This window comes from Bison bison, unplaced genomic scaffold (assembly GCF_000754665.1).
Source record: "Bison bison bison isolate TAMUID 2011002044 unplaced genomic scaffold, Bison_UMD1.0 scf7180017864043, whole genome shotgun sequence".
NCBI lineage: Eukaryota > Metazoa > Chordata > Mammalia > Artiodactyla > Bovidae > Bison > Bison bison.
The window spans coordinates 7,065,809-7,078,854 of NW_011494615.1; the positions used below are offsets into that span (position 1 = coordinate 7,065,809).

At 42.4% G+C, this 13,046-nt stretch overlaps 1 protein-coding gene across 1 annotated transcript in view; it reads right to left on the bottom strand.

Moving 5' to 3' along the window:
* Nucleotides 1-13,046, bottom strand: part of PDCD6IP (programmed cell death 6 interacting protein) — a 72,068-nt gene that overhangs the window by 57,633 nt on the left and 1,389 nt on the right. Inside the window, exons 2-3 of the mRNA XM_010835578.1 lie at nt 12,535-12,574; nt 3,346-3,383 (exon numbers count right to left, since the gene is read on the bottom strand). Of these exons, the coding sequence (XP_010833880.1) occupies nt 3,346-3,383; nt 12,535-12,574 (78 nt within the window). The remainder of the gene's footprint in view (nt 1-3,345; nt 3,384-12,534; nt 12,575-13,046) is intronic.

The window sequence follows — 13,046 nt, forward strand, 5'->3', positions numbered from 1 at the left end:
AGGTTTCTAACTGCCTTGGAAAAAAAGAGTTACAAATATGGGATAGTGGACAGCTAGAAGAAACTGGCTTTGGACTGGAACTGGAGGTATCAGTGTGAACTCATTTTTAACACAGTGTAATACAGATACAAAAAGTGGTATAAATGTGTGTGTGTATTTCCTAAATTTATATGCTGAGAGGCTCTAGCAACAATAATACTAAGTAGCAAAAAGCATACCTAGAGTCCAGATAAATTATGCTCTGCACTAAATGGAGCCAGCGTTGGGACTTCCCTTGGTGGGCCAGCGGTTAGGACTCTGCACTGAACTGCAGGGGGCACGGGTCCCATCCCTGGTCCGGGAACTAAGATCCCATAAGCTGCGTAGTATAGCCAATAAATAAATGAATTAATTAATAATTAATAAACAGAGCCAGTGCTCCTTAGAGAAATGACGGACCCCATGGCTGACAATGAGAAAATTCAAGTCAAGCCTAAACATTCAGCTATGCCAGAAAGTTAAGGAAGTACTTAAAACATGAGGAGGAAATGTCAAAAGTACACAGGAACTAGCTGAAAGCAGCTCCCACTAGCCAAGTCCAGAATAATTCAAACAAATAGCAAATCATACTCCACTGAGGAAAATAAGATCATTCTAAAGTAAACAGAACAAACAATTTAACAGGGAAAACTCTACCCTAATATACAATGCCAACCAATGAATCTAGAAGAAACAACGAGGTGAGCAAAGTCACGACGTTGCCCCTTTCATAATACATCTGATTCAGGTAAAATCATTACCAGAAGCTAAAACATAAACTTGATGGAAACAGGGTATTACAGAATCTCAAAGTATCTCCCCACAAGATCAGATCAGATCAGTCGCTCAGTCGTGTCCGACTCTTTGTGATCCCATGAATCGCAGCACGCCAGGCCTCCCTGTCCATCACCAACTCCCGGAGTTCACTCAGACTCACATCCATCGAGTCAGTGATGCCATCCAGCCATCTCATCCTCTGTTGTCCCCTTCTCCTCCTGCCCCCAATCCCTCCCAGCATCAGAGTCTCTTTCAATGAGTCAACTCTTCACATGAGGTGGCCAAAGTACTGGAGTTTCAGCTTTAGCATCATTCCTTCCAAAGAAATCCCAGGGCTGATCTCCAGAATGGACTGGTTGGATCTCCTTGCAGTCCAAGGGACTCTCAAGAGTCTTCTCCAACACCACAGTTCAAAAGCATCAATTCTTCGGCACTCAGCCTTCTTCACAGTCCAACTTCCACATCCATACATGACCACAGGAAAATCCATAGCCTTGACTAGATGGACTTTTGTTGGCAAAGTAATGTCTCTGCTTTTGAATATGCTATCTAGGTTGGTCATAACTTTCCTTCCAAGGAGTAAGCGTCTTTTAATTTCATGGCTACAGTCACCATCTGCAGTGATTTTGGAGCCCAGAAAAATAAAGTCTGACACTGTTTCCACTGATTCCCCATCTATCTCCCATGAAGTGATGGGACCAGATGCCATGATCTTCGTTTTCTGAATGTTGAGCTTTAAGCCAACTTTTTCACTCTCCACTTTCACTTTCATCAAGAGGCTTTTGAGTTCCTCTTCACTTTCTGCCATAAGGGTGGTGTCATCTGCATATCTGAGGTTATTGATATTTCTCCCGGCAATCTTGATTCCAGCTTGTGCTTCTTCCAGTCCAGCGTTTCTCATGATGTACTCTGCATATAAGTTAAATAAACAGGGTGACAATATACAGCCTTGACGAACTCCTTTTCCCATTTGGAACCAGTCTGTTGTTCCATGTCCAGTTCTAACTGTTACTTACTACTTAATATAACTTATTAACTGTGAGGTCAAAAAAACTGGCGGACACCATCTTAACAAAGTGATAAACATCAAACATTACCAGCAATGGGACAAATCAACCTCATGCTTTTCTTAAGGTGCATTAAAAAAAACACAGCATCATTTGGGTTTATACAACAGCCCCACCATGCATAAAATCCAAGAAAATAAGAGGCAAGCCCTTTAACTAAGGGACATTCTACAAAGTAAGCAGCCTGTACCTACTCTTCAAAAATGCCAACGTCTTGAAAAACAACCAAAAACTGATGAACTGTTCCAGACTGAAGTAGACTAAAAAGGCAATTAATTGCAATGCAAGATCTGGTATTAGATACTGGACCTGTAAACATTAATAGGAAAGTCAGCAAAATTTGAATGAGTACAACAGATTAAATGGTAATATTTAATCAATGTTAATTTCCTGACTTTGAAAGCTGTACTGTGGTTATGTAGGAGAGTATTCTTGGATTCCCACTATAATTCCATCCAAAAATTGTGATATCATTCATTACCCAATTTTCCAGCCTCAACTAAGAATATTCACTACACACTGTAGGCATTAAGATTCTGTGCTCTCTCCTGGCTCAGGACATTCACCCATTTTCTTTCCCTTCACCCAGAAACTTTCCCATCACAATTTCCCATTTTTCTCGTCCTCATTCATTCACTCTTTCAACAAAGACATACTAACAGTTTGCATGCGTGCTAAGTCGCTTGAGTCATGTCCGACTCTTTGCAACCCTATGGACTCTAACCTGCCAGACTCCTCTCTCCGTGGGATTTTCCAGGCAAGAATAGTCAAGTGGATTGCCATCCCCTCCTCCAGGGGATCTTCCCAACCCAGGGATCGAACCCAAGTCTCTTATGACACCTGCACTGGCAGGCGGGTTCTTTACCACTACCTGGGAAGCCCATGCTAACAGTCTGCCATGCACCAAGCACAGTTCTACAACAGGAATTCAGCAGTATATAAATATTAAAAAATCTGCACCCTTGTACAGCTTACTTTTAGAGCTGGAGGCAAAACAAAATTAAGTAACAATGCAGAATAGCACATAGTGCTAAATGCAATGGGAGAAATAAAGAGGTGAGAGGGATAAGGTCATGTGCAGGGGGTGACATGAGAAGGCTATAGTTTTTTTTTTTAATAACATGGTCATTGGACTACATAAAACAAAAAAAAATTTTTTAATGTCATGTATAATAGGGCACGAAGGAAGTGATGGGATGTGGGGAAAAGCATCACCAGTGGAAGGGAGAACAAGTGCCAGGAATCTGAGAAAAACGTATGCCTGAAAATACCTCTGCACAATGAGGAGGATATGGCTGGAGAGCAAGCACAGGAGAAAACAGCAGATGAAATCAAGGAAGTAATGATGCCTCGAGTGCATCTGTAAGACTTTTGGCTTCTACTACTGCTTAAGAGGAGGAAGCACCAAAGGGTGTGGACAAGAGTAACACGAGCTAATCTATTTTCAGATTCACCCCAGACCCTCTGTAGAAAACTGACTCACAGGTGTGCAAACGGCAGGAGTCCAGAGAAGTCAGGAAGCTACTACACTGAAGCAGTCAGGTGACGCATGGTGGTGGCAGAAGCAACAGCAGCAGTCAATGTCATGCCTTTTCTAAACGCCTCTCCACTGACAATCACTTAGGGCCCAGAATTTTCCCTTCACAACTTACCACAGTCAGTTATGTATTAATCGGTTCTAAACTCCCTGAGAGCAGGAACTGGATCTTATTTGCTAAGCTTCATTGCTAGCTCCAAACAAAAAAATCAGCAAAATGCAAAGTTTTCAAAAAGCAACTTTTTTATCTCTGAAACGTAAAACCTGAGATTCTGTTTTGAGAACAAATAGGAACTACTAAAGAATGTGTCCATAAAGAGAGACAAGTGAGTACAGAGACCCTGAGGCCACAGCCCTTAAGGGCGAGCCAGCATAGCAAAGGGGCCAACAGGGCTACAGAGCAGGGATCCCCACACTTCGTCTTTGGGCTTCCCAGGTGGCTCAGTGGTAAAGAATCTACCTGCCAGTGCAGGAGACGTGGGTTCGATCCCTGGGTCGGGCAGACCCCACGGAGGAGGAAATGGCAACCCTCTCAGGTATTCTTGCCTTGAGAATTCCATAGACAGAGGAGCGTGACGGGCTAGTCCATGGGGTTGCAAAGAGTTGGACGTGACTGAGCACATCCTAGGCCTTGCCAGAACAAAGGCAAAAATCAAGGATGACATGCAGGTACCTGTTACAACTTAACAAAAGAGAAAACATCTGCCCTGCCCTGCACCCTTTCTACCTGGTTGGGCCACCTCAAATGATGGGATCGCTAGGGACAGGTATCTAACTACCATCAGCTGAAGTTCTCTGAAGGAAAACTATTCAGTCAGGCAGTGAGAAATCCAGGAGACAAGAGGTGGGTAGCGGTCAACGCAGTCAGTTTTGATCTCTGCCCCGGTGACAAATTCCAGCACGCCTTCCTCCCTTGCCAGAGAGTCCAGCCATCTCAACCTGGACAGCTGGCAAGAGATAAGGTGACTTGCTGAGTCACCAATTCCTGGTTCGAGATTACATCATTCACTGCCAAGCCACTTGCCAAGCAGAACATCCAATGTGTAGTGACACCTAAGCAAGTCCTGGGCAGCAGTGAGGCCTGGCTACCGGCCAGGGAGGCAGACACTGAAAATGAAAGGGAGGACGGGGCAGAGGGGAGCACCCTACCCAGCTGTCCAAGGCTCCCAGTGCCAACCCGCTAGAGAGTGCCCCAGACCACACAAAAGCAGGCAGCTGGGCAGGCCTTCATTTGCTGACCTCTGCTCTAAACCGGAAGGAAGTAGGAGGAAATGAAAATACTCTCTGCAAATGGATCAAGGAAAAAAGAAAGGCTACACAGAACATACCAAATTTCTTTGTATCTATTTACTCCAAAGCTTTTGGGGTTAACTCTCAAAATTTGACTTGTGTGGGGTAACAGTACATTTATATCCTACATTTAAATGCCTAAAAGCTACGTGATGGAATTCTCAAAGTAAAATAAGTGTCTTAGGATAGGCTGGCTTCCTTTGTGGCTGAGATGGTAAAGACTCTGCGTGCAATACAGGAGACCCAGGTTCGATCCTTGGGTCGGGAAGATGCCCTGGAGAAGGAAACGACAATCCACTCCAGTTTTCTTGTTTAGAGAACTCCATGGACAGAGGAGCCTGGCAAGATACAGTACATGGTGTTGCAAGGAGTGACATGACTCTGACATGAACCAGGAATTAGTGACTCAGAAAGTTGCCTTATCTCCTGCCAGCTGTCCAGGTTGAGATGGCTGGACTCTCTGGTAAGGGAGGAAGGGCTTCCCTGGTGGCTCAGCAGATAAAGAATCCGCCTGTAATGAAGCAGACCTCAGTTCAATCCTGGGTTGGGGAGATCCCCTGGAGATCTACCCACTTCAGTATTCTGGCATGGAGAATTCCATGGACTGTACAGTGCATGGGGTCACAAAGAGTCAGACATGACTGAGCAACTTTCATTTTAGGATAGGTTATATAACATGAAATGTAAGTATGAAAAAATGAAACATAAGTACAGTAGTCACCGGAAATCATTAATACCTGATTTCATAGTATGGAGTAAACTCCACAAAGAAACTAACTCTTTTCAAAAGAAAGGAGACACTGCTAACCACAGGTTCAGTTCAGTTGTGTCCGACTCTTTGGGACCTCATGGGCTGCAGCACGCCAGGCTTCCCTGTACATCACCAAAGCCCAGAGCTTACTCAAACTCACGTCCATTGACTCGGTGATACATTCCAACCATCTCATCCTCTGTCGTCCCCTTCTCCTCCAGCCTTCAATCTTCTCCAACATCAGGGTATATTCAAATGAGTCAGTTCTTCGCATCAGGTGGCCAAACTATTGAAGTTTCAGCTTCAACATCAGTCCTTCAAACGAATATTCAGGACTGATTTCCCTTAGGATGGACTGGTTGGATCTCCTCGCTGTCCAAGGGACTCTCAAGTCTTCTCCGACACCACAGTTCAAAAGCATCAATTCTTTGGTGCTCAGCTTTCTTTATAGTCCAACTCTCACATTCATGCATGACTACTGGAAAAACCATAGCTTTGACTAGATGGACCTTTGCTGGCAAAGTAATGTCTCTGCTTTTCAATATGCTATCTAGGTTGGTCATATTTTTCTTCCAAGGTGCAAGTGTCTTTTAATTTCATGGCTGCAGTCACCATCTGCAGTGATTTGGGAGCCCAAAATATAAAATCTGTTTCCATTGTTTCTCCATCTATTTGCCATGAAGTGATGGGACCAGATGCCATGATCTTAGTTTTCTGAATGTTGAGTTTCAAGCCAACTTTTTCACTCTCCCCTTTTACTTTCATCAAGAGGCTCTTAAATTTTTCTTAACTTTCTGCCATAAGGGTGGTGTCACCTGCATATCTAAGGTTACTGATTTCTCCCAGCAACCTTGATTCTAGCTTGTGCATCATTCAGTCCAGCATTTCTCATGATGTACTCTACATATAAGTTATATAAGCAGGGTGAAAGTATACAGCCTTGATATACTCCTTTCCCGATTTGAAACCAGTCTGTTGTTCCATGTCCAGTTCTAACTGTTGCTTCTTGACCTGCATACAGATTTCTCAGGAGGCAGGTAACATGGTCTGGTATTCCCATCTCTTGAAGGATTTTCCACAGTTTGTTGTGATCCACACAGTCAAAGGTTTTGGTGTAGTCAATAACGCAGAAGTACGTGTTTTTTTAGAATTCCTTTGCTTCTTCTATGATCCAACGGATGTTGACAATTTGAGCTCTGGTTCTCTGCCTTTTCTAAATCCAACTTGAACATTTGGAAGTTCTCAGTTCACATACTGTTGGAGCCTCGCTTAAAGAATTTTGAGTGTTACTTTGCTAGCGTGTGAGATGAGTGCAAATGTGTGTGAGTTTGAGCATTCTTTGGCATTGCCTTTCTTTGGGACTGGAATGAAAACTGATCTTTTCCAGTCCTGTGGCCACTGCTGAGTTTTCCAAATTTGCTGGCATGTTGAGTCCAGCACTTTCACAGCATCATCTTTTAGGATATGAAATTACCCAGCCTATAAAAACTAACCACGCCACATTTTGCAGCACTTGCTCTCTTCAATGGCCCCCACTCTGTCTGTGGAGTGTGTTTCTCTCTGAATCCCAGTAAATCCATTTCTTACCTATCACTTTGTCTCTCACTCTATTCTTTCTGCGATGAGACATCAAGAACCTCAACTTCATTCTAAACTGAAACCAGGTAGTGTGGGTTTTGGCTGGGTTCAAGGCCCAGCACATGGGTTCTAGTCCCAACCTGAGATGAACGATTTCAGACACACAGCACATGTTGGAAAAACAGGAGCTACAGATTCTGATTTTGCAAATATTCAGAAGTGTTTTTTATATTCTCTAGTACCCATGGATGGAGGAGCCTGGTAGGCTGCAGTCCATGGGGTTGCGAAGAGTCGGACATGACTAAGCGACTTCACTTCCACTTTTCCCTTTCATGCACTGGAGAAGGAAATGGCAACCCACTCCAGTGTTCTTGCCTGGAGAATCCCAGGGACGGGGGAGCCTGGTGGGCTGCCATCTATGGGGTCGCACAGAGTCAGACACAACTGAAGCAACTTAGCAGCAGCAGCAGTACTTTAAGAACTCAATGGCTCTAGAGCAAATAACTAAGAACTCAACTTTTTAAATCTCATGGGGAAAAAAAATAGCAAACGAATATATTTATTTTAATATACCAAAGATAAAACAAATTTCCATTCAGTTCAGTTCAGTCGCTCAGTCGTGTCCAACTCTTTGCGACCCCATGAACTGCAGCACACCAGGCCTCCCTGTCCATCACCAACTCCCGGAGTTTACTCAAACTCATGTCCATTGAGTCAAAGATGCCATCCAACCATCTCATCTGTTATCCCCTTCTCCTCCTGCCCTCAATCTTTCCCAGCATCAGGGTCTTTTCAAATGAGTCAGCTCTTCGCATCAGGTGGCCAAAGTACTGGGAGTTTCAACTTCAACATCAGTCGTTCCAATGAACACCCAGGACTGATCTCCTTTAGGATGGACTGGTTCAATCTCCTTGCAGTCCAAGGGATTCTCAAGAGTCTTCTCCAAAAATCCTAATTAAAAAAAAACTTTTTAGGGGGATGGTATGGAGACCAAGAACAACCAATCCACATGGAAAGTGATACCGCAACACAACTCACGTAAGCCATCCAGTCCCAGTCAGTACTGAGGGCTGGGCAACTCCAAGCCCACCAACCAGATACAGAAGACCAGAGCGCTGGGCCAGGTATTGATTAGAGCCAGTGGATGCCTCCTGCACCTTACCCTCACACTTCCTTCTTTGCCCAATCTATCTCATGAAGAATCACTCACAGAAGCACTGCTGCAGTAGAGTATGGCAGCAAATTCCCTCCAGGATTACAAATAATGAAGACAGTCCTGACAAGCCACTTTATTTATCAAACAAAGATTTTAACTTTTCCTGTTAAATCTGTGTTTACTCATCTATGTAGCATAAATAAAATTAACTCAGCCAAACTAAGGTCTGGCAACTACAGGTACTCCTTGAGATCAAAGGTCAAGTATTATTTATCTTTATATCCACCATACTCTATTTGATTAACAAACTGTAGCAATGTCGTTAGGGCTAATATTATCTCAATATCTTCACCACCAATCAGAATGTAAGCAACAGCTGAGAAGTAAAATGGAACAGCAAAATTTCTTTCTTGATTTATAAAACATTAGTGCTTGGGAAAATTTGCAGAATTATGAAACTAGTTCCATCAACTTTATTTTACAAAGAAAAAGACAGTACCATAATGCAGCAAACTACGTATTAACCCACAAAAAAGTGACACACAAATTTACAAATGTTACAAAAGCTCTATAAAAGACTCACATTAAAGAAAACTAAAATTACAAATTATTTTAAAAATGTCAACAAGAATACTTCATACCAAAACCAGTTGGATGCAACTGAAAGCAGATTCAGAAAAAACATATAGTCCTAAATGAGATGTATTCGAAAAACAAAAAAAGCTGAGAAGCTAATCATTCTATACAAAAAGAGGAAAAAGAAACAAGTGAATGACAGCATAAATCCAAAGGTTAAGCAGACTTGGTTTAAAAAAAAAGATGGCTCTGAACTTTCAAGAGATCTGATTGGGGGGTGGGGGGTAATCATACGCAACATCAGAAATAAGAAAAAAATTGTAACAACAGATTTTGAGGAGAATAAAACACTTTTCAGTATTTCATTACTCAAACTCTGAGCTTCTGAGCTTCCACTGCAGTGGGTGAGGGTTGATCCCCGTTTGGGGAACTAAGATCCCATATGACAGGAGGCAAGACCAAAAAAAAAAAAAAAAATTGCAAGGACTTTTGTGTGACAAAAGATACCATAAACATAAGAGACAAAAAACAGATTTAAAGATGATATTTGTACTATAAATAATAGAAAAAGGATAAATTGCCAGAAAATGTACAGAACTCTTAAAAATCAGTAAGGAAAACACAATGTAGAAAATGGGCCAAAAAAAGGACATGCAATTTACAGAAAAAGAAAGTGGCCAGCCAGCAAACAGAAAATGCTGGATCTCAGAGATATCAAGGCAATGCAACCTAAAACTGGGTACCATCTCGCACCCATCTATTCAGCAAAAAGCAACTTATTTAAATTATTAATCAGTGAGTATTCCTGAGGATGTGGAGGGAAAAAAATTTACTTGCCAAGAAGAATGCAAATTGATATAAACACAGAAGAAAGCTGAAAATGCAAATACGCTATTTGCTAAACAAAGAGATCTGAATAAACAACCTTCTCTGCTCCCTCTCTCAAACTTCCACTGGAAAGGCAATAAAAATTAAAAAGCTGTAACTGCACTAGGACAAAAAGAATGGGAAAGGGCACAACAGCATACAAGAAGTTCCAATGAAATTTTCTAAAAGGTGAAAGAAAAGTGAATAAATGAAGCAGACACAGCTGAAAAATCTAACTGCCTAGACAGAAAGCAGGCAAATTGTGCAAAGAAGCCAGACAGGAAACTTGAGGGGACTTCCCTGGTGGCCCAGTGGTTAAGACTTTGCCTCCACTGCAGGGGATGTGGGTTCCACGCCTGGTCATTTGAAGATCTTTGCAAGAAATCTTGAGGACAGGCTCATTCTCGGGAAAACGTTCAGGACAGCAAGCGCGGCTCAGGTGGGCACTGAGCGCAGCTAAGTGGGGACAAAGGGAACTGAGAGCCTATTCAAAGTGAAGACAAAGTGTGAGTTTCTCAGACGTGTTCTCTTAGGTTCTCTCTCCATGGGATTCTCCAGGCAAGAATACTGGAATGGGTTGCCATTCCCTTCTCCAGGGGATCTTCCTGACCGACAGATTGAACCCAGGTCTCCCATGTTGCAGGCAGATTCTTTACCGGCTAAGCCACCAGAGAGCCTACTGATGTGCTAATCGCCTACATCATTACCTCTCCTTCCTTCCTAAGAAAATCACATATTTTAGCTGGGTATATGCATGCCCTTAATAAAAATTCCTTTACCTCTCCTACCCTTCCAAGACGTGGACATACATAATGGCTAATAACATACGAGCAGGGTGTTGTGGGGCAGTTTTCAGGTAACATCCTAAAGGCTGAGCCTTCTGCCTACCCCCTGTCCCTCCCTCCCTCCTCTTGCCTAAAAGTTGAGTATAACTGCTATCTGGACCCTGGGAACGAGGACTCTAGCTTTTACAGAGCGGATAGCTGAAACGAGCCTGAACCTGATGAATTTCACAGTGCCATCCCTTTGCTGTGCTGTACTTAGTCGTTCAGTCATGTCCAACTCTTTATGACCCCATGGACTGTAGCCTGCCAGGCTCTTCTGTTCTTGGGGATTCTTCAGGCAAGAATATTGGAGTAGGTTGCCATGCCCTCCTCCACGGGATCTTCCCAACCCAGGGATCAAAATCAAGTCTCCTACATTGCAGGCCAATTCTGTACAGTCTGAGCCACCAGGGAAGTCCAAGAATACTGGAGTGGGTAGCCGATCCTTTCTCCAGGGGATCTTCCTGCCACAGGAATCAAACCGGGGGCTCCAGCATTGCTGAGCTACCCGGGAAGCCCATACCATCCCTAAGCTATCTAAACTACCCCTCTACCAACTTTTTACACAAGACCAAAATCATAATTTAATTCACTGATAATCTGAGATCTCCCACATACAGCTGAATTCAACCCTCGTACAGCAACATAGATGATATAAAACAGGCTAACACAGAAAAGTCCATACATGAATGCTGCTCACCCTCCATTTTTTCGATCAAATTTCAGAAAGCTGACAACCAGGCTTTTTCATGGAAGGAGACTGTAAGCTTTCTCTACAAAGAAATTAATCACCACAAAACACTGATCACCTAGTGATCAGATTCAATATTTACTGAGGCACTCCTAACCAATTTGTACTTAAAGTCACTTTACAAAGGATAACATTCACTTTTAATATTACAACACATAAACGGTATTTTAGGACATTTTAAGAGTTCGTCTAAAAACAAAAAGGCAAGTCCATCACTGGACCTATATGTGTAGAGCTGTGTGCCAGTACTTACTAAGCTAGTTTCTATTCTTTAGGAATTAACTTAAATCTTCTTTTTCAAAAAGTTCATTAAGTTAAAATATGTAAATTAATGCTCAGTTTATACAATTATTGAAATATATTAACAGTAAAATATTCTGCATAATTGGATGAACCACCCCATAACAGGATGCATACCAAAGATACTTTTGTACATACCTCCATTATAAAATGTAATACACTGTACTAATATCTATCAGCTTACCCTAACTCCACCTGAAAAGCAAGAATGTGCTAATGTGAGGATAATGCAGAGACGACTAAAGAAACAGTTTCAAACAAACTGGCTCTGCAAGAGCCCTAAAATCTAGGAACAGTTGTCACATTTATGCCTGGGAAAATACTAAAAGAATGCACAAATTTAAAACGTTTTAAACCTCATATTACCAATATTCACTATCCTTTCTTGTCTATCAAGTCTCTGAAGACTCCACTGCTCCTTAAGTGTTGAGACCAAACCTAATGCATTCTTGTTTTCATTTCATACCATGACCCATGCTTTGTAAATACTGCTAGTGAAAAATCCTCACTGAACGCTACTCAGGTCTAGGTAAGAGCACGTTAATATAAAGAATGTCTAAGTATTCATAGGTTAACTTTTTAAAAAGCTTATGTAAGTATCAAGCTTATATATCTTCGAAACCCAAGTCTTAGCTTTTAAAATTTACCACCAAGGGGTCGTAATCTATTCAGTACCCTCCTCCTGGAAAACTGACTCCATACTAATGCTACTTTAATCCATGCTGCACGGAGAAGTTAAACCAGCACAGTGACTCAGAGGAGGGCGATTAGGCCATTTCCCACTGTACGTGGGCACAAGCCAATCCAATCAGAGGCTTCCGTGGACTTTTGCCAGGGCACAGGAGAAAAGCACTCTTGTGTAAGATCCTGACTGTTAAGACCACCGTAATTACAGGAGAGCCAGTGGCCATCTCTCCGGATTACAGGAACAAAGCTCTCCTAAGAGGAAAACATCCTGGAGGCAGAATCATCTCCAGGAATGCCTAAGGAAGCAATATTCGTTGCCTTTTCAGTTAGTGAGTTTAACCTGAGCGGCTCCTACTTGCGTCTTAATATAGCTGTGTTTTTCCTGTGAAATGAGACTACATTAGACACAGAAAATGTGATCATTAAAAAGGTGAGCGAAAGAATTTTAACTATAAAGTACTATAAAAATGTCCTGCCATCCTAACTGGAAAGTTCTACATAAAAAACTCTCATTAAATACATCCTGAGTTCAATAAACATTTACTAAGATAACAAATTTACTCCATTATGTGCATACCTGTTTGTGAACAAACTGATTAAAAGGAACCTATCTGGAACGTTCTGTCATTCAAGTTTAAATTTTAAATAATGGCAGCTCCTAACCAATGGACGGAGAAGGCAATGGCACCCCACTCCAGTACTCTTGCCTGGAAAATCCCACGGACGGAGGAGCCTGGTAGGCTTCAGTCTATGGGGTCGCGAAAAGTCGGACACGACTAAGCGACTTCCCTTTCACTTTTCACTTTCATGCATTGGAGAAGGAAATGGCAACCCGCTCCAGTGTTCTTGCCTGGAGAATCCCAGGGA